Here is a 27,898-nt window from a genome sequence, read left to right as displayed (position 1 = left end):
GATAGAGTGCCAAAGGTTAAGAGACACATTCAATTTAATCAGCATGAATCTTACTCTCCAACTTTATCATCTTCACCTCTTTCATGCAAGAAACCTGAGGCAGTGGTGGAGACAATTTCAAGCACACCTATCAAGTTGGATGTCAAAACTGATCCTAAGGACAATAATTTCTTTGGCCAAACAGGTGTGTGTCTTGATACTGTGCCGAAGGTTAAGCAATCTATTCAGTTTAAACAGTCCAAACCTCATTCTCCAGCTCTGCCATCATTTTCTACTGCTTCAACAAAGAGGAATGTCACACCTGAGACAGAAGTTAAATCCCAAGCTAACATTGATGCATCCCCTATAGACACGAGCTCCTTGATGCAAATAAAGGTATCTTCTAATACAATTCCGAAAGTGAAGAGATACATCCAGTTTAGGCAGTCTGAACTTCATTCCCCAACTCTGCCATCATCACCATCCTCAACCAAGAAGGATGTTATGTTTGAAGCCAAGAGATCTAGTACATCATCTGAAGATGAGGAGGAAGACAACTTCTTCAGGAAAATAGGGGTGTCTTCTGATGGAGTTTCAAAAGTAAAAAGGCACATTGCATTTAAACAGTTTGATCTTTCTTCCCCATCTCTGTCAGTAACCAGTTCTGCAACTAAAATTGAGGCCACAACTGAGGCAAGAATACAATCTATTCAGTCTAGCACCTCTAAAGATTATGTCAGATCTCAGAATGATGGCGATACTTTATTTGCTAAAATTGGATCATTAAAGATCATTAAATCTTTTGATGGTGTACCAAAGATAAAGCAATATCTTCAGTTCAGGGGACCTGAACCTCATATACACCAAACTCAGATTACATCTCTTCCTTCAACCTCAGGGGTAGTTAGACCTGGGATAGTGGCAACTGAGTTCATGGGAACTAATTCATCATTTGAGAATCATGGCAATCCTACAGCAAAGAAAAATGGAGAACTAGGCATCTCTCTATATAGAGTACCACAAGTAAAGAGATATCTTCAGTTTAAACAAGCTGTGTCTCATCTCCCAGATGTACCACCCACCTCTTCTTTAAATACACTACATGGTAGACCTGAAGTCAAAACAAAAACAGAATCAACAAGACTGAGTACTTCATCTGAGGATGACATCACAACTACTGAGGAAGATTATTTCTTTGGCCAAATAGGAGTACAAAAAGTTGATAAAGTACCAAAAGTTAAGAGATATATTAATTTCACACTGCCTGAAAGTCATTCCCCTGCTCAGTCGACAACTGCTCTCTCAGCTCAAACAATGGGCATTTCTACAGTAGCTAAAGAAACAAGGAGATTGAGCAGTTCAAGTGAAGATGTTAAACCATCTGGTATTACTAATGATAATTTAATTAGAGGACCAGGTGGATATACTGACAAAATCCCCAAAGTAAAGAGGTACATTAAGTTTAAACAGTCTGAATCATCTTCGTTGGCTCTGTCACCATTTCCACCTTCAAACACAGACAAATACATAAAGGTGTCAGAAACAGAACTGAAGGGATCCAGCACATTAATTGGAGATAATGTACAACTGGCAAGTACAGAAAACCAAACAGAATCAAGGATACTGAGCTCTTCATCTGAGGATGATGTCACAGTAACTGTTAACAAATTCAGTTTGTTTGGGCAAACAGGAGAATCTCTTGATAGAGTACCAAAAGTTAAGAGATATATTCATTTCACAAAGCGTGACAGTCATTCCCCTGGTCAGACCACAAGTGCACTCTCAGCTCAAAGAGTTGGCATATCTGGGTTAGTTCAAGAAACAAAGAGATCAAGCAGTACATCTGAAGATGTTGAAACAAATACTAATGACAATAATATCATTGAAGAACCAGCTGAATTTTTTAACAGCATTCCAAAGGTAAAGAGGTACATTAAGTTCACAAAATTTCAACCTTCTGCGGGTCTGTCACCATTTTCTCCTTCAAGCACAGATAAATCCATAATGGGAACAGAAACTGAATTGAGAGGACAAGGCACATTAATTAAAGATGATGTACAACCAGCAGCTAGAGAAAACCAAACACAATCAAGGAGATTGAGCACTTCACCTGATGATGCCACACTAACTGCTAAGCAAGATGATTTCTTTGTGCAAACTGGAGCACCTCTTGACAAAGTACCAAAAGTTAAGAGATATATCCATTTTACACAGACTGAACGCCATTCACCTGCTCGGTCAACAAGTGCTCTTTCAACTGAAAGAGTCAGCATATCTGGAGTAGCTACAGAAACATGGAGATACAGCACTTCATCTGATAAAGATATTAAACCAAGCAGTAATAATGACAATTTCTTTGGAGGTGTAGCTCTTGACAAAATCCCAAAGGTAAAGAGATACATTGCATTCTCAAAGTCTGAACCATACTCTCAAACTCAGTCACAAGCTGGATCAAATCTTCTAACTCAGCAACTATACCAAAGGTTAAACACAAAACGTGTTGCTCCTGTGGTAAGAACAGAACCTAGTACCTTATCTGAACATGATGTTCAACCCACAAATGACGACAATAATTTCTATGGACAGATAGGCACGTCTTTCAGTCAACTGCCGAAGGTAAAAAGATATGTTGAGTTCAAACAACGTGCACCTCGCCTCCCAGTTAAGCCTTTAGTTATGGAGGTATCCCCTGTCTCAATGAAAAAAGGATCTGCTTCAGTAATACAGATTGAATCTGAATCATGGAGGCCTGAATTTAGTTATAAAGACAACATGATGACAAGACAGTCTATAGACAGATCAATACAACAGACTGGCCTAAAACCAGTATTAAGAAAGTCAGATTTAAGTTCCTTGTCCAGTGACAACAAAAATGTTGTTGAAGATTTGGTTATGAACGTTCCACCAGTCCTTCCACAAACACCCCCACCTCCCCTCGAGCAGGAGGATTCCAGAGAATATCTGAGAGACAATTCTCTAGTGCGTCAAAGGCAAGAACGGAGACGATTACTCCAGCAAAGAAGAAAGGCAATGGATGAATTCAATATTACTTCCCTATCTTCTTTGACACAAGAGGGTGACAAGCAGGACAGTAATTCACTTGTGGATTATGGAGGAGCAACATCATTCCACACAGAACACACTTACAGCAATGTCTCTACAGGGAATACTGTCACCTCTAGACACACAGATGTGGCCGAAGTCACAGGGTTACAGGGCATTAAAACTAAGAATATCTCACAACTCAGGTCAAAGTCGGCATCTCCTAAGTATAAAGAGTTTTTAATTTAGTTTTTTTTATTGATTTTGACAACGTTATGATCCTTTTCAAATCAAAGCTTCGTCAGCTTGTGGTACTAATGGGAGGCTTTTATTGACCTAGTATTGTAAATACACATGTAATATAGCAATGAATATAACCTAAAGTTTTCATTATATAGGCAAAACAATGTATGAATGTTTATAATAAGAATGCATGTTGTATGAAAAAGAATCATTTTCTGTTTTAGCTGTCAACATATGCAGTAGCAAAAATAAAAACCATGTGGGTAATAATCGTACTTAATATTATATCACATAGAATGCCACTATATCTCCTAATGAGGCTTTAAACTGATCTCTTCAGAAAGAAAAAAATAATTTATGCCAAAGGGGCATCTGTACCCAATTAAAACATCTTCCACTGAAGAATGATCATATGGTAAAATCTGTGATATTCGGTCTATGCTTTTCTCATTTTTTTTTTTTTTTTTTACCCTTGTGGTTGAAGCTGGAACTATAGGTGTTAGCATACACAACAGTACTGAAGGCAAAACTGTGTTCTTTCACTTACTTCTTTGAATGGAAGTGACATTAAATGCACAGCACGTCCTATTTTCAGCAACATCTGAGTAATAATTACATTAATTTAGTCCTAACATAACTGAGACAAAAACAGCATTATTTCACTTACTTTGAATGGATATGATATGACAATTTGGCAGTATCAACATGGTCGCCCTTGTCTGGAATTTAGCACATTGGGTCCAACTTTTGGTGGGAAATCATTCAGAATGAACACTGATGGCTTCTATTGATTGCTAATCTCTAAAATGTACTCTCTTTACATACCAGCTTTCAAGCAAACTTAAGCATGACCTCAGGATGATTACAGTTGTGCTCAAAAGTTTGCATACCCTGGCAGAAATTGTGAAATTTTGGCATTGATTTTGAAAATATGACTGATCATGCAAAAAAACTGTCTTTTATTTAAGGATAGTGATCATATGATGCCATTTATTATCACATAGTTGTTTGGCTCCTTTTTAAATCATAATGAAAACAGAAATCACCCAAATGGCCCTGATCAAAAGTTTACATACCCTTGAATGTTTGGCCTTGTTACAATCACACAAGGTGACACACACAGGTTTAAATGACAATTAAAGGTTAATTTCCCACACCTGTGGCTTTTAAAATTGCAATTGGTGTCTGTGTATAAATAGTCAATGAGTTTGTTAGCTCTCACGTGGATGCACTGAGCAGGCTAGATACTGAGCCATGGGGAGCAGAAATGAACTGTCAAAAGACCTGCGTAACAAGGTAATGGAACTTTATAAAGATGGAAAAGGATATAAAAAGATATCCAAAGCCTTGAATATGCCAGTCAGTACTGTTCAATCACTTATTAAGAAGTGGAAAATTCGGGTATCTCTTGATACCAAGCCAAGGTCAGGTAGACCAAGAAAGATTTCAGCCACAACTGCCAGAAGAATTGTTCGGGATACAAAGAAAAACCCTCAGGTAACCTCAGGAGAAATACAGGCTGCTCTGGAAAAATACGGTGTGGTTGTTTCAAGGAGCACAATACGACGATACTTGAACAAAAATGAGCTGCATGGTCGAGTTGCCAGAAAGAAGCCTTTACTGCGCCAATGCCACAAAACTTTTGGCACACTGTAATTTGGAGTGACGAGACCAAAATAGAGCTTTATGGTCATAACCATAAGCGCTATGTTTGGAGAGGGGTCAACGAGGCCTGTAGTGAAAAGAATACCATCCCCACTGTGAAGCATGGTGGTGGCTCACTGATGTTTTGGGGGGGGTGTGAGCTCTAAAGGCACGGGGAATCTTGTGAAAACTGATGGCAAGATGAATGCAGCATGTTATCAGAAAATACTGGCAGATAATTTGCATTCATCTCCACGAAAGCTGCGCATGGGACGCTCTTGGACTTTCCAGCATGACAATGACCCTAAGCACAAGGCCAAGTTGACCCTCCAGTGGTTACAGCAGAAAAAGGTGAAGGTTCTGGAGTGGCCATCACGGTCTCCTGACCTTAATATCATCGAGCCACTCTGGGGAGATCTCAAACGTGCGGTTAATGCAAGACGACCAAAGACTTTGCATGACCTGGAGGCATTTTGCCAAGACGAATGGGCAGCTAAACCACCTGCAAGAATTTGGGGCCTCATAGACAACTATTAGAAAAGACTGCACGCTGTCATTGATGCTAAAGGGGGCAATACACAGTATTAAGAACTAAGGGTATGCAGACTTTTGAACAGGGGTCATTTCATCTTTTTCTTTGTTGCCATGTTTTGTTTTATGATTGTGCCATTCTGTTATAACCTACAGTTGAATATGAGTCCCATAAGAAATAAATGTGTTTCACTCATGTTTTCTTTAAAAATTGTACATATATTACCAATTCTCCAAGGATATGCAAACTTTTGAGCACAACCGTATTAGCACCAGTTTTCCCTTCTTCGCAAAATACAATTCAAATCAGATAAAAATTACTGCACATTTCGTTAATAAACCCCTTTATTTATATTGAATGTAGAGGTTACAGTGAAATCAAACACATACACACACATCCATACATGTATACAGTCAAATGAGAATGCTCACTCCTCTGCATCACATGCTCCCCCAACTAAAGCAACAGTCAGAACATAAGGGAACTCTAACTGTTCAGATCCTCAAATTCTAAGACACTATCTCCCTCAGGCACAAACAGGTGCAAATGAATGGGACTATGACAAGTGTCAAAAGACACTTTACAAATTGATTCTGGCCAGCATGCACAACATAGACTGCTGATGTCTCAGATATTGGGTGCTTAAGATATTTTTCTGCACTTTGAATGTAATTTATGGTGAGTAACCTTCATCCCTCAGCTAAACATCAGCTAACAGATTCTTAAAACAGAACAAAACATTTTAACCAGTAATAAACAATATTGTTAGCCAACATTAGCTCTTTAATAAAGGTTAATAATGATTTTGACTCTGTACTTTGATTCCTTGTTATATGAACAGATAAAATTCCTCATTAAAATTACTGAAGTGCTGCAGTCACACATGAAAGTGGTAGTTTAGCACTTGGTGGAGATGGTGGAGGAGGCAATGCAGAGAAGAACATCTCAACAGATGAGGTTACAGGTGTATTTAAGCTCTAAATACCATCACATGATCATGTTTTTTTATAAAGCGTTAAGACTGCAGATATCCAAATTATGCACAAATAATCCATGTCTACAAATACCTGTACAAAGAAAAATAAGAACCAAAAAAAAAAAAAGTACAAAAATGAAAAATCTCATTCATTCACAAGATGGCTCTAATTGCAGAATGCATGCATGCATTTTATTTCCTTGGTCAAATGTCAAGTTAGCTTCACGCCACAGCCACTGATGAAAATTAACAGTTGTACAAACATAACTAGAATGTTAAGTAGCTGCTAGGCATTGGTCACTATAGGCTAAGGTGATAACATTTTACCACAAGATCTGCAGAAGAGGGTTTGGCCAAAAGAGTTTTTAGGGCAGGATACCCGTTTTTATATATTTTGTGGCAATTAATCACAGAAATCAAAAGTGCACTTTTAACAGCTTTACTTCTTTCTATCACTTACATCTCAGCCCTTTCACCTTATGGCATGTACGGTATAGTTGCATTGCTTGGGTTTGTTCAAGAAATATGCAATGAAATCAGATGTATGATGACGTGATATAGTGAATGTGCTCTGTAGCCCCTTCTCACACTCCTTGGAAAGATGGCCATATCTATAAAAACAGTCATGTGAGCCAAGAAAAGAATACTGGGCTCTACGCTCTACTTACCGTAGATTTTAAAAGGGAAGACATACACATTCACCATATTAGGAAACCTTACACCTGATCACATTTAAAACTTAGTGATTAGATACCACACCAAGTAACCATCTTTAAGCAACTTCCCACTCCATTTCAGATCAAAGGCCAAAGGCTCAGAGAAGACAGGATGGACTACAACATGTAGGTGAGGCTTACGTACTGGCACTGTGAATAATTTCCGTTTCACATTTGTAAACATCTGCAGGAATATTTCATGCCTAGTAAATTTACAGTATGTGCTGGATTTTAACAATGTATTTCAGTACACTGTTGATACATCTGGATAGTCTGGCAGAGGTATGAGCTCCTTCATGTTGTGAGCAGTAAAGCTCTTCTCTTTGATCTCATAATCAATGTGAAGTATGTAAGCAGTGGGATACTGATACAACACTACAGGTAATACTTCACTGTTGCAGCAGAATGTCAATCAGAATCTTGCAAGTGCCGTGCTTGATTAAGTGGCAACAAAATGCATTGTGACAATACACTGTGCAAATATAAAAGATGGCAAAGGTCACTATGTTACTACAGCAACATGCTCTGACTGTCATCATCCTCCAATACAGAAACCAACAGTGTTTGGACCACATCAGCAGAGTGACACTGTAAGCCACTTCTATAAACCTTTGACATGAACCAACACAAGAAGTCTTAGTATAAGTAAAAAATAAAAAAAACTTTAGTAAAAAGCCAAGTAGGTGACCTTTCTTTCTCTTTCCTTTCAGGTAAAAATTACTTAATTTTCTTAAGACTTCAGACAAGATGGGAGCTTTTACCCTGCCTTGCAGGAAATTATAATTCATCCTCCTTATAAGGGCCAATTGGAACATTCACAGCAATATGAAATATCACAGTGGGGTGGGAAGGCAGCACTGATGTTGGCCATGTGCTTACCCACAATGCATTGCGGGCTATTGGGGCATTAGGTGGAGTTGATGAGGAGCAGTTTCTTCAACACACAACCACCAGTGACCCTCTTATAGCCCTTGCTGTAAGGGCAACATACAACATGTGCATTGATAATTATATTCTACGGAAACACTCATCCACTCAGCGCTTGCCGCCAGGGGCCACCATAAGTTTGTCCCTAACACTCCAGTTTTGATGTGTAATATGTTTTCTAGATGTTTGTTTCAAGGCTGTTTCTGTCATTATTGTCATGGTGATTGTTGGAGTTAATTTCTACTTGGTGGTGGTGGGTGTGGGGAAGTTGTCGCAACGACATCTCTCTGTCTTTATACCATTCTACAAACTCATCTAACAGCACTGGCCCTGAATGGAAAAAAGTAGAGAGAAATTAGTGAAAAGTTACATCAGCAACATACAAAAGGATGACAGGTGTCTTAATTGCGGGAGTATTATTAGGTATACAGGCATGTTAAAGTGTGGGTGCTTGTACTCACAGGCCCCGTCCTCATCATAGTTACTGAGATCAAGGTTGATAGTCCTACTGAATTCTAGAACATTGCACCATTGATCTTTATTTATGACCTTATATTTAGATTGCTGTGGGGGGAAAAAAAGAATAGATAGAAAGTCATTGTCAAAGCATATAGGGTAATCATATGTACTAATAACCCAATGTGGACATTTCCAATGTGCAAATATTTATATACACTACCAGTCAAAAGTTGAAACACCTGACTAAATGTATATTTGTAAAGATCCTTTTGATCTGTAAGCTAATGCTTACACCCTTGGATTTAATTTTAAAGAAATAAAATTCTTTAAAAGAAATAAATTTGCCCGTTCTATTTAAAAAAAAAAAAGAAAATGCATATAATTCCTTCAATAGAGTTTAAAAAGCATCCCAGGTGGCACCTCATGAAGTTGAGAATGTGCAGAGAGCTGCAATCTAGGCAAAGGGTAGCTACTTTGAAGAAAAAAACAATAATAGTTTATATTATATAATAAGACATTATATATATAAGATAGTTCCGATTTGTTTTACATTTTTTGCCACTGAATAATTCCCATACCTCCATTTTTGTTATTTCAGAGTTCTGATTCACTTTTATACTAAAATGTGGAAAATATTAATAAAGAATGAGTATGTGTCAAACATTTGTCTGGTAGAGTAAAAGAATGACAATAACACTGATAGAACACTGTAAAGATTAGAATATTTACTTCTAGAAACTGGTTAAACACTGGAAACAGTGGCCAGGTCTTCCCAAGCAGAAGTCCCAGCATGCACTTGGCAGTATTCAAGTCTAAACTTCTTTGATCCTTCTCCTGCAAAGGGGAAACCATATTGCAAATTCACAGTCGCAAGAAGCGCTATAAAACCAGTGTTGGCAATATGGTGGGGTAACAATCTGTAAGTGACCCACGAAAAGGCAAAAGAAATTTCATATGGCCATTATGATCTAGGCACTTAACCCAAGCTGCTCCTGGAGGACAGATTCAGAAATTAGTGTACTCTATACTCCAGTTTTACAACTAAAGCATCTTTAGCTCAAATATATATTAATACAAACACCTGAGGGCAGACAATACAAGTCCCCACACCTGAACACTGAGACTGACAAACATGCTCATTTCAAACAGTCTATCATGTTATGCAAAGGGATTTGGAATACAAAAGCCATGCGACTTCCTCCTGCATGACATAAACAGTAATCTCAAATCATCTGTCTAACAGCCATGAAATATGGTGTCACAGCAGGAGAATAAATTAAGCGACATATACAAGATGAGCCCAGACGTTAACAACTGTGTTTTATCTAGACAGGATGAATGTAATGTTATCCATTCAAGGTTGCCACAGGCTATTTATTTGTACTCCTCCACTTTATCTGCCCTATCGAATGATTCATGTAAGAGCCTCACTCAGCAATGCTCCATTCACTGCACAATTCATATGAAGAGAGCAAAAGATTCAACTATCTGGACAAGAGATACTTTTGCTGAGCAGACAAAGAGGTGAAACAACCCATAATAGCAGTCTCAAGCCCTTGTCTGATGTGAATGAAGGACTGTGATATGGCTGCATGCATGCAGGGGACAAAACAATATATTAATAAGAAGAATAAATAAGTATCCAGATGCACACCCACAGGTAATAATTCGAGCAAATATAGTAGTGATATGTTTTTTTCTGGATGTACTGAAAGAAGAGAAGGAGCTAATAAAATGAATGATGATTAGCGATCATGATGATTAGTCTTAATGCATATTCACTCACCCTGGCAAAGTCGAAGGCATATCGGTAAATGAGCTTGAAACTGGTGGCTTCGTTGAGGACAGACCTCAGGTAGTCTAGAGAGTTCCTAAGTTTTTCAGTAGAGTCACACCTGCATAGGACAGAAGAAGGGGGAAAGTGAAGGCTTTGACAGGAAGAACACGAAAGTTAGAGTAAAACTAAATATGTGGTACACTGAGGATGGGACATTGTGTATATACGAGGTCCATGTTTAGGCAGACGTACTGCAATAAGCCCATTCCCTTGAGCCACTCCTGTAAAGTGAAGTAACCCATACTCTGAGCATCAAGCTTCCAGGCCAATACCAGCATTACAACCTGCACACAAACGTACATTAAAATTACCTACTAATGAAATATTTTAACTGAAAATGCAAAATCAAATCAGATCAGGTTATTACATTCTCTGGCTCCACTCCAATGTCTTCACAGAATTTCTCCATGCCCTCTGGTCCAACCACGTCATCACACCCTGACACATGCACACAAAATGTACAACTATGTATGGAACTTCACTGGGATTGCTGGATCTGATCACATTTTCATGACATTACATTTTGTATCTCAAAATTACATTTTGGTTAATGTTCGCTGCCACATAGTAGCGTAGCTGCGGCATCATGCAAACATGCAATCAACCACGACTGATTTAATCTGCGAGTGAAAGCGTCCAATTACAAGTGAATATTGAGATAAAACAATTAATATTCAGCTGGTCATATGATCTCAACATGGCGGCACTCATAAATATGCGCCCAGCACTGTATGTATAATAACGTAGCTTTTTCTAAGATATAACTACAATCTTCATTTCTTGTGTTCATCATTTTAAGTATATTTCAAATATTTTGTTTTTGCTAAAGGTTTAGCAGTTAGCAAAACAATTACTGTGCCTTTAATATCTGTCAAACTAATTAATCTGCTTATTGCAAATTCATTTGAGATGTTTCGGAAGCCACAGGGATGAAATTCTGAATGCAAAAAATTCTCCTAAATATAGCTGTGACATTATCAATGCCTTCCAGACCAGACACTTCAAGTCAAATTCTTTCAAATTATGATCTTATTTTGCAGTTTCAAACCTTACCAATGACAGTTTAAAAAGTAATTTAAAAGTCAATTCATGATACAAATCTGCAATAGTCAGTAACAAAAAACTAAATGTATTTTGCCCCCATACCTGCATATTCGTAGAACCACTCTAGACATCTCTTGCTAGAAAAAGCCTCAGCTTCCTGGATTTGCAATGTCTCCTGTTTTCTGTAAACACTGAAATGAATAGACAGGACTAAGCAGAGGCCATTTGAATACACACAGACACACTGGACATTCACATATATACACATGAATGTATAAACTTATATACACATTAAGCACATACTGCAAATGATACAAGCAGAAGTGACGTGCTTTGAGGGCCGAAACCAGGAGGGAAAAACTCCACACCAGAGTTTTTAATGGTCAAAAATAGTCTGTGGTGGTGGCTGTCGTACACGGTCTTCCATACAAATTGCAATTAATTAATATTTAACAATTATGTAGTTGCATATCATGTATTCATTGGATATACATTATTGTTTTTGATCATCTAAGCATCTGGAACACTTTGAATTTTTTTTTCTTCAAGGTGCTATGGGTAATCAGACTAAACTAAACTGAATTAACACTTTATTCTGACAGTACATGAATATAGCACCTTACTGAGGTGAGACTACTTTTTATGTTTGTTCCTACTCAATATTTATTCTTTTCATCAGGCTCATACTGATCATCCCAGTATCTCTATGATTATCTGAAGGAAAACATGGGTGGTTTGTTTCCTAATATCACATAAAAAAATCATTAGAACAGAACATATATTTCACAGAAGTACAACTTTGCTCATAATTCTTTGAGGTCCAGACTTGAAAGCCCTTTATTCTACATTCTACTTGCTTTTATGTTTATCATGGTTCTTCCATCGTGGCACTGGTAATGTCATAACCACACCACAGGTAAGACCATGGATACCTCATTACTGTCGGAATGAGTAAAATAAATTAATATACATAATATAATCAATCTCATAGATTCTACCAGAGAGTGATCCAAATGATATGCTCTGCGCTATCCTATCTTATATCAAGGGAAGCCCGGTTGACAGGCATGCACCTGCGTGCTCCAGAGATAGTGTAAACAGGTCATTGGCGCGAGTGATTCTGCGACAGCTTGCACAACACTAATGTGAAACCAGGCTTAAATCGTGCCGTGCAAATAAGCGTTTCAAATTAAAAGCATATTTAGCACTTATGAAGTGCCAAAAGAGAGATGAATATCTTTGGTGGTCTGAAATTTCGGTTGGGCTGCTGAACAATTTTTAATGCAGGAAAAAGTTGTACAACTTTTGGGAGATTATTTAACAATTACTATTCTGTAATTACTACAATTACTGTTCCTACAGAAGATAAATCAGAATTTCTTGACTGATCAGATTTGACATATACCAAGTATATTAATGTAATTCATGATGACAGTATGGATGAATGAGTGAATTAGAGGAAGGTCAATGGACACAGAAGAATGGACAAATGAGATTGAAAGGCTGGAGACATGTACAGTATGAATGAAGAAGTGAATGTTTGGGACATACTTATCCTGCCGGCTCTTCTTGGCAGACAGGTCATCTCCAGCAGTTGGTCTCCTCTTTTTCCTAGGGGGCATGGCTTTGGAGCAGCAGGCTGGAAAGAGACAGAGATTACAGCAAAAACAAAAACATTCTTGCCTCTCTTTAGTGGTTCCCTCCCTCAAACCTAGGTAAAGCAGTGCATCGTCATTTCATTTGCATGCTCAGCCCTGCAAGCTCAGCAGAGCCCCTATAAAGCTTAAACATAGAGGGAGGCCAGTGTCTAACTTCTACAGGGGACAAACATGAGGATTATGATAAAGAGAGAAACTACAAATACACATTTACAAAAACATCATATACACAGTGCAAAGAAACAACACATAGCCAGACTTGTGATTAGAACTGAAAAGCCACACAAATCACAACTCAAGCAAGATATGACAACAATAACAAATGTTCAATCAAATGTCATGTTGAGACAAACATTGTAGCTACTTGTTTGATCACTTATAACACTGCATCTGGTTGGGACACAGTTTAATAACTCTCCTAAATAAAATCTTGATAAAGAGAATTTGCATAGTATTAGTTGAAAAGGGTTCTGAAGAAACGGTTAGATGTGAGGTCACTACCTGTGCCGTGAGTCTCTGGACTGACGTCTTCTGTCAGGTTCTATGGTGAGAAGGAAACTGCATTTAACACCCTCACTCTCTTACACTCAAACAACATTCTGCAGCAAAACAGCATCCATTACCACTATGAAAAGAAGAAAGTATGTGTGTGAGTGAAGTAGGTGGGTGGCCATCTTATTTTCCTAAGCCCGTAACCTTTACAGATGTTGCCGGTGCAGCTTTTCTCAAAGATAGATGTCAGGAAGGAGAGTTCTAGAAATACGCTAATGTAGAGCACAGTTCTGTGGGAATCAGGGTTATGAGGGTAGTTATTCAAGAAAATGGTATCCTAAATCTCGATCAAGCGTGAAATCTGTAGTACTGTAAATCACAATGCTGTTGAGTGTCCGATCCTCTCATCTACCCACAAAATCCCATTCTAATAAAATCAGAAATGCTGGCCAGAACTGTCAGCTCTTGCATTAATCTCAATACAAGATACACAACAAACGGCCTTTGGGGATTTATGACAATATCTATTAATATGCAGACAACAATGTGAGCTGTCTTCATATTTGCAAGACAGCTAAATTCTGCATGTGATAGAAGATAGAATGTAAATAAAACATGACAAGGGTCATACGTCATCTACCAACTATTTGTATTTTTTGCTTCTAAATGTCAAATTCTAAGACCACTTGTAGGCTGAGCCACACACACACACACACACACACACACACACACACACACACACACACACAACAAACATATCTTTGCCCAAGAGCTTTTGCTTCATATCATAATATATCACGAATCTCCATTCACTGGATTCAGTTTCAACAATAAGTGTGTTTTCAGTTCACTTCAGTTCAATTAACTTAGAAAAAAAATTACAGAACAATAAATCAATCGTAATACATTTTGACATTGGTAAGCTTCTGTATGGATCTGTCACCTGAAAGCAAACATGTTTTGGAAGGTATTATCAGCACAACTGAATACGGTGTTGACCTTTTGGGGGTTAGGTAGCCCACCTGCCTGAATCATACTGAAATGAAATGCTGCCTTCAAGTGCGCCTGGGAAGCTAATACCTCCGGGTCGGGCATTCGTTACTACGACTTATTACACGACATTCTAGAACACTCGATTCTGATTGGTAAATAGCGCCATCTAGTGGTCTGATATCTGAGTAACAACCTGAGTAACAACCGCACATCCAGTGATTAAGGCGTATCACACTAGATATCCAGGTATTTAGGGTCATCTTTCCAGCTCTTCGGTAAGCTAATAAAATAATTTCAACTGAAATCAACGTTTTATGTCCATTTATTTCTTTGACAAGTAGCCTTGTAATAGGCTGGATAATAACGAGTCCGACAGACAGTTTTAAAAATAAACACCAACAAAACTTCGACGCAACCAAAGGTGGATTTCAGCTGTTCAGCGATTTCTTTCTTCTCACAAAATTACATAATTTCAATGCAAATCAATATTTTATGTCCATTTATATATTTATTTGCTTATTAGCAGTGTAATAAGTGGTACAGCGATAATACAGTCAGTCGGTTGTTACTGCAAAATAAACCCTGACAGGGTGGTACAAGACCCCTGATCATCCTGTCGGGGTTTATTTTGCGATAACTCCTGACTGTACATTATCCCTTACATGTTGCGCATTCAAGTGGGAAACAAAAAAAAGGAAAACGCAAGACTTAAACAAATACACAATGAATGATGGCAAAAGCTCTTTTTCTGTTGCACCAGTGGATAAAAATAACCAAGCACAACAGTATCACTTTAACACAACCTACATTACTGTATGTATTAATGCCTGTTATCAAACAAATGATTCATTAATTTCCTTAAAACAATCACATATATATGTCACATATAACATATCAATATTATTGAAATAAAGCACTGAAATTTAAATAACTTTGCAAAATATTTGCTTGCCATCATCTTCGTGTCAACACACCTTTCCAATGTCACAACTGGGCAACTCTGGTTTCATCTAGAATTCAGAGTTTCCCATTTGTAAATATGACTTCGCTGGGTCATTCATGTGCTCGGAACTCGTAATTACGATGTATCTGCCTTCGCTTGAAGGGCACAAAAGAACCATTCTCAAAATGATACGCTAATCGTGAAAACGTGGAGGGCACAAGTCTCGCCTGTATTAAAGCTCTTGGCTTAGATCTCTTATTTAAAGATGTGAATGTTAAGTGCAAGCAAATGGAGGCCTTATTTACCAGCCTGTGCAGGGTGTGGTAGATCTTGTGGATACTGGCCAGTGTGGACAAGTGGGAGTTCAGTTGGAAATCTGTGAGAGAGAAATAAAATGCACATATGTTAATTCTGCCAGTTATGTCTAAGCTATATGGTCTGGGCTGTATAGAGTTTTCAACAAGTTGCGTGGGTTCTATTCACCTTATTCGCCAGAGAAACTAGCGCGCAGCCATTTTGAAAATTTTGTCTCGGAACTTCCGTTCTAGCGGTTCTATATAGATATCTATGGTGATGATGCAGTGACAGAAGCCTGGCCCCCATGTGCCACCCCACTCACAGACACAGACACCCCACCCCCGGATGATGTAACACCACCCCAGGTCGGACAACAATCTGTTGGATGGAATTTAAGTGCCACCACACACTGATCACGGTACCCTGCCCGGCACCCCCTGTGAAAAAAATCCTGGCACTGCAACTGTGTTGATGTCAAAGTGTAATTAGCTAGAGAAGTAGATTTACAGAATATAGAGTTGTCAAAACTATCATGAGTATTTTAAAGTGTTCCGGAGGTGTCATAACAATTGGAAGCAGAGCAGGGAGATTTTAATACAAGACTACTTCATTCATAAATACACAAGATCCTACCTTCATGCTGTGGACATACTGATGTGCCTCTGTGCTCATGAAACTCCAAGAGACAACACAAAGTCATTAAAAATATCTCATACGACACCTCTGACCATCTTCTCGTGTCATTCACCCATCGCGTTATTACGGTGGCCATGAAGTGCAAAAAAAAAAAAAAACGACAAATCTAAAAACACAATGGCAAATCCAAAGACAAAATAACAACTCAGAAACACAACAATAAATAATAAAACACAAGGGCAAATCAGATAACAAAAGAGCAAATCAGCAAACACAACAGCGAATCCGGAAACAAAACAAGTTAGAAAACACAACAGCAAATCAGAAAACACAACAGCAATTTAGTCGAAATGGAAAGGGTATGTACCATAGCTTCTCGCCTGATTGGCTGTGAATAAGACCTAGTCTTTCTTCAGGACTGGTTCACTGATTATATCAAAATCCATGCCAAAAGGTCACTGACTGAAAAACTAAATCATTTGGAGTGTTTCCTCTCTCGGGAAAACAGTAACAGGAAATTTTATAACACAGAGGGTAAAAACAGCGAGCGGGAATAGTTAGTTTTAGGTATGATGTTCTTCTATGGTCTCATGGTTCATCTAGTGCGTAAGGGACCGTCTTAAAGTCCACAAACTGCGCAAAATGTAGGTGGCGTCCAAGCATTCATTCAGCTTACATATTCTAACTTAAAAAACACAGTTGTTTAAAATCAAAATACAAAATCAAAATGATAAAGGATCCAGTTGATGCCAATGGATAGATTTTCCAAGTATTTCCAATTAAATGGATACAGTGTTCAATTATTTTAGAAAAAAACACCACTAAAATTCATCAATATGTAATTTTTACATTACAAAGGTTGTAGCAGGCTGCCAGTGGTGTGAATGACTAACTTACATTGTTTTTTGTTTTGTTTTTGTTTATTAAAAAAATTAATTGAATACTGTATTTGTATAATTCCACATCCTGGGAAAATCTCACCTAAAGTCAGCCAGCATATCTAAGAGCAGCCATCTACAACCTTTACAATATGAAAATAATATCTTGGTAAAATTTCAGCAATTATTTTTCTAAAATAATTGAACACTGTACTCATAATTGGACATGCTGGCTTCAAATGTAGAAAGTGAGCCATCACGCCGGCAGTCTACTGCAACCTTTAGAATTAGAAAATGCTTTTTTAACAACAGTGTTTGTTATGTTAGAATATGAAAGTCAATTGAATAAATGCTTGGAAACTGGCTTTTTAGCGCAGTTTATGGAATTTTTAGATGGTCCCTTACACACCGTAGATGAACGTCATACCTAAAACTATTCCTAACATCTAACATCGTACCTAATACTATTCCCGCTCGCTGTTTTTGCTCTCTGTATTATAAAGTGTACCATTACTGTTTTACTGAGTGACAAACCACACAATTTTCAGTGATTGAGCATTTGGAATTAATTTTGAAATAATCACGCAAGTGGGGAGAAAACCAGTCCTGAGGAAAGGACTAAGTATTCTCCACACAGCCAATCAGATGAGAAGCTATGGAACCTAACCTTTCCGTTTCGACTGAATTTCTGTTGAGTTTCCTGATTCGCTGTTGTTGAGTTTCCTGATTCGCTGTTGTTGAGTTTCCTGATTCGCTGTTGTTGTGTTTCCTGATTCGCTGTTGTTGTGTTTCCTGATTCGCTGTTGTTGAGTTTCCTGATTCGCTGTTGTTGTGTTTCCTGATTCGCTGTTGTTGTGTTTCCTGATTCGCTGTTGTTGTGTTTCCTGATTCGCTGTTGTTGAGTTTCCTGATTCGCTGTTGTTGAGTTTCCTGATTCGCTGTTGTTGAGTTTCCTGATTCGCTGTTGTTGTGTTTCCTGATTCGCTGTTGTTGTGTTTCCTGATTCGCTGTTGTTGAGTTTCCTGATTCGCTGTTGTTGAGTTTCCTGATTCGCTGTTGTTGAGTTTCCTGATTCGCTGTTGTTGTGTTTCCTGATTCGCTGTTGTTGTGTTTCCTGATACGCTGTTGTTGAGTTTCCTGATTCGCTGTTGTTGAGTTTCCTGATTCGCTTTTGTTTTCGGATTTTCCTTTGTGTTTTATGATTTGTTGTTGTGTTTCTGAATTGTAATTTTGTTTTTGGATTTGTTGTTTTGTTTTGCACTTCACGGCCACCATACCTTATAGTTCAGATTGTTTGAGCTAAACCAGGACGGGTGCAACTATATTTATACACAAACACATGTGAAAGTGTATGTTTTATTTTATATTCCATTTACAACTACTTTAATCCCTTTAAGCCTATAGAAATGTATGATGACATATTAATTTTAAAAAGTACAAATGTAATTTTCTTTAATGTTGAACTTGCATGTGTAATAAATATTACGAGCTGTCACTATTGGAAATTTAATATCAACTACACATTTTAACACACATTATTAACGATTTGAAAACTACAGATGAATCAGAATTAGGCGTGTAACAATTAAACGCTTGTATTATGAAAAAGTGCAGTGTGTCATAGCTGTCTGAATGTGATCTGCCTGGTCAAATTTACCTCCTCGAGTGTGGTAAAACTGAACATTAAGAGTGACAGACAACACACCTCACAAGCATTTTCACGTAGTAAAGGGGTGATGTAGACTCACACCATCAACTCTAGCTGAAAAATGCTTTCTGTGCTCCTTCTTAGTAGCTTCAATACAAACAGGAAATTAGATGACAAAATTCGGAAGAGCGGAGCGCTGAAAAATGGCGGGGCTTAATAAGGTGAATATGTTGAAGTTATTGAGGATATGGGAAAGGGATACTCCAGTCAGCCTGTGGAGTGAAAGTAATATGAGAGGACATCCGAGATACTGAAGCATTTATAATAGGCTAATAATACTGCATGTGCCGCGTACACTATGCATGAATCTGCTCTAGCTTCATTATGGGTAAAGCAGTGTCGTCCATAATCTTCATTACCAAATACAATTTCGTTATTAAAATGATGTGTATGAAGAATAAAAACTAGGTTTCATCACATCGTTAGTGTTGTGTTGTGAAACAACTGTGGGTTGCACCGAGAAAATGACGTATGCATGTTCTCTTTCTCAAACTTCCATGATCAGAAATCAAGTATGCTGCAGCAGGCATTAGTATATGAGCAATGTGTATGCAGAGAAGCCTCCGAAACAACATACATTCAAATGTTAAGAAAGATATTTGATTTAAAGAGTGCCCGGAATCTAATCCAAACCAAGCATTACAGCAAGCTCAACATAAAGTGAGACTATTTGTGAACCTGTGACGCAGTTGTTAGGAACGCCAGCAAATATTTCAGAAACCGTATTACTCCAATTTATCCCATCACGTTTCGGTCATTAGCAGCTCTATGGTGCACCCTGCTTAAATTATGATTTGCCACAGAGATAACGCATCACGTTGTACACGCACAACTTGCAACGACTTTACAAAGTATCTGGAGAGTCTATGACTTCTGGGAAATGTAGTCTATTTGACAGACTACATGCCTGCGTTTGCCAATGAAAGGTTCGACTGAATAAACCACATTTCCCACAATTCCCAAAATCATCATTTCAATCGGTACTCTCCTGACACTCACACCAACTGCAGCCCGAATGGTGCTAAAAAGATTTCCCGTTCTGACCAAAGACATTTTTTCCCACAATAATATGCAGTTAATCTTTAAGAGAGGCGTACAGTAATGCGCCGCACCATACACGACGCGTTTGCAAGCACTAAAAATTTACACAACTGCGTCACAATTTTCACCCCCTGTCATTTTTCTGCAGTTTTCTCGACAATCTGACCCGTTCAGCTCTTAAAAACAGTAACCTTAGACATGCTCTTTGGTGGGTTTGCATTTCTCGTTCGAGTTGTGAGGAGATGGTTGCCTTTAAGATTGTTTGTGTTTTAAAGGTAATTAGTATGCAATTGTATTGTGTAAACAGGATCAGATACCAAGCTCAGATTGCTTTCGCGAAGTGTGTAAATACTCAAGAAGGCTACGAATGCAACGCTTGCGATATTCTTTGCAAGGTCGCTGTCGCTTGAAAGCGCCCAAAATATCGGAGTTAAAACACAAAGAGAGCAGCTAGCAAGCTCAGAGTCAATCTGATGATTTGTATGCTCGGGTAACGGCTACTTTACTAAAAATGTGTCAATATAGCGGACCTTTCACCTTAAAAGATGTCACAGCGACTTGTCGGGGTGCAGAAAGTTCGCTATTGTAAGCGCAGGTCGGCAGAACACGATTAGCAGTGAAAATGTAAAATTGTACTTACTTGACGCATCTGAGTGCATTTTTAAGAAACACACAACTGTATTTGTGTGAGTCTGCAGACCGGCCAGTGGGCGAGACGTGTCAATATTGTACATGCCCACAAATTATTTAGATGGACGAAAAAATTAAGATACCACGCCCATTCTTGTCAATGATTGGACGGGAGGACTGTCAAATAAACTACGCAGACAAAACTGCATAAACCCCGCCTTTAGATCAAGATGATTGGTTGAGACTCTGTCATGGCTCCTCCCCTCAATTCATATGATTGGCTGAGGAGTATGTCGACACCCAGCAGTTAAGATTCTTTCCTCGTGCATAGAAGAAAGCCATCCCACGATGACACGCTATTGGCTCAGCCGTGCACCATAGAGCGAACTGGCCAAACAATGGTGAGAACATAGTGATAAACATTGCTGGATTAGTTTTGTTTGTTTAAGCTGTATGAAACATTTCTATGTAAAATTGAAAAAGTAGGTTATAAACAGTGCACAGAGACAAAACCACAATTATGTTTGCCACCCTTGGGGGAAAAGCCAATAGTAGAAGGATCATTTCATTGCATCATATGTTGTCGTGATGTCAGTTTATATAAATATGAATTTTTATTGTTCCGCCAGAGCAGCACCTCCGTCTTTTGATCTTAGACTCGAACCTTTCTGTTAAAAACAGCAACACAGCCTAGCTCTATAGGGCAGAATGCTTGTATGAATACTACAAAGCATGCTCAGGGTAATATAGCGAAATGGTGTGGTCTTTGTTTTAAACAAGAGCTGGACCCTGACACTACAGTCATGAGAATTCCTACTCTGCACTGGAGTTTATGCAGGTAATGGTTCAACAGTGGTGGCTCAGATATGCTTGCAACCTGATCAGCCTTACGAAGCCTGGGCTGTTTCTTGTAATGCAACAATATCTCAAGTCAGTTTATCAACATCGTTCTTCAGACCAATTATTCTCCCACATTTGCTAATGTTCAATATACATGGTCTTCTCAAGACGTCCCTGAGGCTTAACTGAAATGAGTAGGATGTTAAACAGCCCCTGGTAGCATTGGTCTGTTTCCTGTTTAATGCAACAGAACATTGTTCTTTTTCTCATCTCACATGATTCAAATCAGCCTTTGTGGGTCATTATCAAAATATGGTGACAAACATTTCATTTTTCAGTCAGGAAAAAGATTTCAAATAGTTTAGAAACCCAATTTAAAAGGCAACATTCTATGACACGGCTTGACTCTATATTATTTTACACATTGTTTTGTTTGTTTTAGAAAATATAGTTTATAAAAATAGTTGTTTATGTGCTTTTTATTTTTTTTACTCATTTTGTTTTCTCAGGTTAAGCGTTTGTGCAAGGTCTAACAAGTGTGCATATTCCGGGTTCAGTACAAGTTAAGCTCAATGGACAGTATTTGTGGCTTAATATTGATTTCCACAACTAATCATTTCGACTTGCCCCCCTTTTCTTAAAAAATAAAATGTTACGGGTTACAGTGAGGCACTTACAATGGAAGTGAATGGGGCCAATCCGTAAACATTAAAATACACACTGTTTCAAAAGTATAGCCAACAGACATAAACAATATGTTAACATGATTTAAGCATGATAAAATCACTCACTAACCATTTGCCTAACGGCATAATCCCTAAAACTACGATTTAAAAAACTTTACTCAAATAATAGTAAAGTTTTAACAGAATAATTAATATAAGTGCTTTTATAAAATTATACGATTCACATTTCTGCCTTTAAACCCTCCAAAAATTGGCCCCATGCAATTCCATTGTCTGTACCTCACTGTACCAAGTAGTACTCGAGCTTTGTAGTTATGGATTCTACCAGCAGGGGGCGTACCCTTGCAACCCAAGGATGCAAACCAGCCAAACTTTGTAGGCCTGCCGCCTGGCTGTGGTGGCATTCTTTTTTTTTTTTTTTTTTAATAAAAACTATATACCCCTTTTTAACGTGCATACAACTCTTGTAATTAGACACCAAGACTCAGGAGTATCAATGCTCAACTCTGTCCAATCACACTGACATAGGCTACTACTACAGTGAGATGGGAATGATCATGATCCAGTGTGAGGATGTGGTTCAGGCAGTTGATATTCCCTGTTGTTTGCTTTCTGGGATATTCGATGAGGATGGATATGATGGTGAAGATTATTTTATTGTGACCAAAAAAAGTTGGTAAATGTTTTTGCAGATGGCTAATCTGTAACCAGTTTAATAAATAAATAGTTTAAATGTGGCATAAAAGACAGAAACAATTTAATAAGCATGTTTACATTGAAGAGTTTTGCATATCCTCATGGTGGGCCTTGTTTGACTGCAGTATTATGTCAGAAATCACATGTATCCTAATGCTGCTTACTGAGAATTATAATGATATTTAGCCAGTTAACCAGGCATATTTTCTTGATTTGAGTATAATTTTTTAGAAGTTTGTGCTCGTGAATCAATACAGTTGCAAGTTTTGGTTTATATGATTTGCATCATGTGGCCATTTAGTGCAGCTAGAGTTGTCACTTATAACTGACAAATAGTACAAATACAGATTTTTCTGAAATGTAGAATTCAATTGTATTACATGCAAAATATTATTATATTGCATAAACGAAAGAAACTGAAGCCCTGATGGCAAACATCACGTCTCCATGTCTTTGTCTATGAATACATACTTAAGACATTTCCAATAGCTTTACTTGTTCTGTTAAAAATACATATACAAAACTGTCTTATGATTATAATACAACACCTGCTCATGCGTCATCATCTAGAGAGGAAATTGTTTACAGTTAGCTGGAAATGTTCAAAAATGGTTTAGAACTGTTTTACACATCATGTTAAGATTACGTAAACATATGCACAGTAAGCAGCCTCACAAGATATTAGTTTGTGTTGTTTTTGCTAATATCCACCTTTTTCCTTCGTCCCGTGATGCTTAGCGTGAAATATGGGCGTTACTTCCGTTGTCAAGTAAACACAGTTTTTGTTGTGGCATACGTCCATTCATTCATTGCCCTGTATGGATTCTGAAGAGAGCGTGTATGATTTCATGAGGATATACATCAATCACTATATCAGTGTGTTACTGAACGATGATAAACTGCAAAAAAAAAAAAAGTTATAAAGACAAAGAAAGCACGAACAAAACTGGTGCGCTGTTTCTCCTAGATGCAGTTGAGATTTAAACGCAACATTTTGAGCAGAATTGTCGGTTGTTTTAGTGGAGTACCTGTAGTTCAGCTTTAGATGTGTGTACTTGTACTTGTCATCCTGCATGTTCAAATCAGACAGACACACTGAGGAAGAGCCATGAAGTTCTCATCCTTGGGTATGTAATCGCTTTTTCAAGTTTTCTGATCGGAAGGATATTTCCTTTTCAACAAGGGCAGAGAGAAAATAGTTCAGATCTGGACAGCTCATAAACTCCTACTTATTAGTGATAAAAATGGTTCTTTAATAGGAGTTTCAGGAATCGTATTGTGCTTGTGTGTCATCAGGTTTGAATACGCTGGCGGCCAAAAGTTTGATATAATGTACAGATTTCAGAAGGAAATTGGTACTTTAATTCACCAAAGTGGCATTCAACCGATCACAAAGTATAGTCAGGACATTACTGATGTAAAAAACAGCACCATCACTATTTGAAAAAAGTCATTTTTGATCAAATCTAGACAGGCCCCATTTCCAGGAGCCATCACTCCAACACCTTATCCTTGAGTAATCAGGATAAATTGCTAATTTGGTACTAGAAAATCACTTCCCATTATATCAAACACAGTTGAAAGCTATTTGGTTCATTAAATGAAGCTTAACATTGTCTTTGTATTTGTTTTTGAGTTGCCACAGTATGCAATAGACTGGCATGTCTTAAGGTCAATATTAGGTCAAAAATGGCAAAAAAGAAACAGCTTTCTCTAGAAACTCGTCAGTCAATCATTGTTTTGAGGAATGAAGGCTATACAATGCTTGAAATTGCCAAAAAACTGAAGATTTCATACAAAGGTGTACACTACAGTCTTCAAAGACAAAGGACAACTGGCTCTAACAAGGACAGAAAGAGATGTGGAAGGCCAGATGTACAAATAAACAAGAGGATAAGTACATCAGAGTCTCTAGTTTGAGAAATAGACACCTCACATGTCCTCAGCTGACAGCTTCATTGAATTCTACCTGCTCAACACCAGTTTCATGTACAACAGTAAAGAGAAGACTCGGGGGTGCAGGCCATATGGGAAGAATTGCAAAGAAAAAGCCACTTTTGAAACAGAAAACAAAAAGAAAAGGTTAGAGTGGGCAAAGAAACACAGACATTGGACAACAGATAATTGGAAAAGAGTGTTATGGATCTTAACCCCATTGAGCTTTTGTGGGATCAGCTAGACTGTAAGGTGCGTGAGAAGTGCCCGACAAGACAGTCACATCTATGGCAAGTGCTACAGGAAGTGTGGGGTGAAATGTCACCTGAGTATCTGGACAAACTGACAGCTAGAATGCAAAGCTGTCATTGCTGCACGTGGAGGATTTTTTGATGAAAACTCTTTGAAGTAGTTTAAGAAGTTCTGAAAAAAAAAATTCAAATTGAATACGTAATTTTTCACGTTATTAATGTCCTGACTATACATTGTGATCAGCTGAATGCCACTTTGGTGACTAAAAGAACCAATTTCTTTCCATAAGAGCAAAATCTGTACACTATCCAAAGTTTTGGCTGCCAGTGTACATTTAAACATTTGTTCAGTGGATGATTGACTGATGAGAGGTGGTGCTTTGCTGCTGTCCGGGACGCACCAGGATACCATTTTAAACCTCAAATGCGATGTGGTTTTTGACTACCTCTGTATGTTTTTTTTTTTTTTTTTGTGATCAATCACAAAACATTTTGCACCCCGTATACAACTATATTTAGCGCTAACCTTTGCGATCAGATCGTCTGAAACGTGTATTTTTACCAGATGTAAACAGGATCTAAAATTATTGCAGCAAGAGCTAGGGAATGCTATAGAACAACTTCCGGCGGAAGTCCCACCCACATTCGTTTCCCCAGAAAGACCCCCAGGAAAAAGGTGGATAGGGGATGAACATACAGGATTTGCTTGTTGTAGCATAGTTTCCTGTGTTTATTTGCAAAAGTTGTATAAAATGGATAGATGTGTTGCATTGCTTCAGTATATGATTCTATTGTAAATGGAATTGTGTTCTTGTGTTCTGTCGTTCCGGTCCTGCAAACAGCGGTGATGAAATACAGTAAATAAAATGGGAAATGCCATAGGAATGGAAAATAAGAGAAAACAGAAATGAGTGAGAAAGAGAGAGAGAGATTGAAAAACAGTCCCTCAAATTTTGGACACATCTAAATTCCAGTTCCTCTAACACACTGCAACATGAAGCCCTTAAAACCCAAGAGTTGAAGCTTAAAACCGGTCCCCTTTGTCAGCTGGCTCTGAAACTCACAAACACACTAACAACTAACAAGTTTCAGACCAGCACTGCTGAACAAAACCAAATCACAATAAACCAAATCATAAAAGAAAGCAAAAATTCATATTTGGACCACTGGGAAAATGAAGGTAAAACCAAAGCAAATTGGAATGTTATCGGACCCTAAACAGAACATATAATCTAGCAGAATATCTCTACACTGTAAGAGATCCAAAACAGAGACGGAGCCTCACCAAATACAGACTCGGTGATCACAGTCTGGCCATAGAAAAAGGCAGACACAGACAAACATGGTTTCCAAAGGAAGAACGAGTCTGTGCTCACTGTGACACTGGTGAGGTCGGGACAGAGACACACTTTCTCCTTCACTGTGAGGAATTTACAGAGGTGAGAGAGAAATACTTTGACCATCTCTCAAACCTCATGCCACAGTTTTCCAGTTCAGCAGAAACAGATCAAATGCAGGTGTTACTGCAGGAGGACAATCATGCATCAGTTGCCCCAAAATGTATTTTTGAAGTGCACATCCTCAGAAACCAGTTACTGCCTTAATGTACTTCAGTCACAGTATTTTTATTTTTTTGTTCATAATATCTTGTTTGTGTTCAATGCTTATTTTATTTTATATTGTATAGTGTATTTTTTTATTATGGTTTTTATTTTATTAATTACCTGGCACCTTATTTTAATTCAATTTTTATTGTTATTTGTTACTGTTTTATTGTAATTTTTTGTCTTGTCATTATCTGTTTTGTGTATTATTGCTTTGGCAATATTGTATGTAAACATAATCATGCTAATGAAGTACTTTGAAAACTGAGAGAGAGAGAATCACGTGACTTTGGGGGGAGGGGCTCTGGTACAGTTGTAAGCTCCCATAATGCATTGCTCGCTCAACTTACTCGTATAAGTTCTGTAGTGTTTATATATTTATATTCATCTTAAATGTAAATCCTTTTTTCTCTATGTGCTTCTTGTAGTGTACTGATTTGGTTGGTGTTGTTCGCTAACTGCCACTACAGTGTAACCGTCGGTGATGTTTGTGTTTCCATTGGTCATATAGTGATTCCGCTGTTGTAGATGTTAGTACACTCATGTTTCACCTCAAATCGTATAAATCTTTCGCCTTTTACTAAAGATTTCCGTGGGGAGGAACGTTATGAGTATAATATAATTTTTTGATGCCCTGCTTAATTGTGGGGCTTTCTATACAGTCTAAAATTAGAGCTATTGTTTATTAAGCATGGTGTACTGACCAAACTTTGGGCAGCGCTATGATGAATCTAATAGCTGGTGTTCTGACAATCTGTACCAGCAGTAAAAAACAGTGATATATGAAGTTAAAACATGGGTAGCACAAGCCAGGAGTCACGGGAGAACCTGTCTGTATGTACTACAACAGCATGAAATGTGTTAAAAACATAGGTAGCAAATCTTGTCAGGCAGATAAGTGAATTGATTTTTTCAATTGTGTGCAATGGGAGCGCCGCGTATTTAAAAAAAGCCATCAGCGTGACGAGGCGCTGAGCGTCTATTCAACGCTGCGCGCTTGGAGCTTTTTTCTGGAGAGTTGAAACATTTTCAACTTTGGGTAAAATGCAGCGCTCGTCACTGTCACTTTTTACCCAGCCGTCCAATCACAGCGGAGGAGGGGCGGGACAAATACCACACCGACCAACCGTCACATCCTAAACGACCAATAGCTTGTTTGCACATGACGTCACGTCACTGCGTTTTTTGTGGCGCGAAATGCAGATGGAGGG

At 38.1% G+C, this 27,898-nt stretch overlaps 1 protein-coding gene and 1 non-coding gene across 3 annotated transcripts; one reads left to right on the top strand and one right to left on the bottom strand.

Annotated features, from left to right (window-relative positions):
- Window positions 1-5,760: 5,760 nt before the first annotated feature.
- On the bottom strand, window positions 5,761-20,779 carry LOC127416521 (DCN1-like protein 4). 2 transcript variants are annotated; one of them, XM_051655952.1, is made up of 11 exons: window positions 20,686-20,779; window positions 15,791-15,861; window positions 13,559-13,598; window positions 12,951-13,038; window positions 11,502-11,590; window positions 10,723-10,793; window positions 10,548-10,639; window positions 10,305-10,413; window positions 9,248-9,352; window positions 8,521-8,623; window positions 5,761-8,389 (listed from the first exon to the last, which is right to left on the bottom strand). In XM_051655952.1, exons 1-11 carry the CDS (start codon window positions 20,777-20,779, stop codon window positions 8,238-8,240), a joined length of 1,014 nt encoding a protein of 337 aa, XP_051511912.1. In that variant the 3' UTR covers window positions 5,761-8,237. The 2 variants fall into 2 exon arrangements, with proteins under 2 accessions (XP_051511912.1, XP_051511914.1); XM_051655954.1 differs by lacking the exon at window positions 20,686-20,779 and adding an exon at window positions 15,969-16,115 and having other exon boundaries at window positions 5,764-8,389.
- Window positions 20,780-27,223: 6,444 nt separating this feature from the next.
- LOC127416547 (U5 spliceosomal RNA) lies at window positions 27,224-27,339 on the top strand. The gene has a single exon (XR_007893133.1). It is a non-coding gene; the product is annotated as a U5 spliceosomal RNA (small nuclear RNA).
- The last annotated feature ends 559 nt before the right edge of the window (window positions 27,340-27,898 follow it).

The sequence above is a fragment of the Myxocyprinus asiaticus genome, chromosome 25, assembly GCF_019703515.2.
Source record: "Myxocyprinus asiaticus isolate MX2 ecotype Aquarium Trade chromosome 25, UBuf_Myxa_2, whole genome shotgun sequence".
Classification (NCBI taxonomy): domain Eukaryota; kingdom Metazoa; phylum Chordata; class Actinopteri; order Cypriniformes; family Catostomidae; genus Myxocyprinus; species Myxocyprinus asiaticus.
Note: the sequence above shows the minus strand (reverse complement) of the source record. Positions and strands in the feature narration are given on the sequence as shown.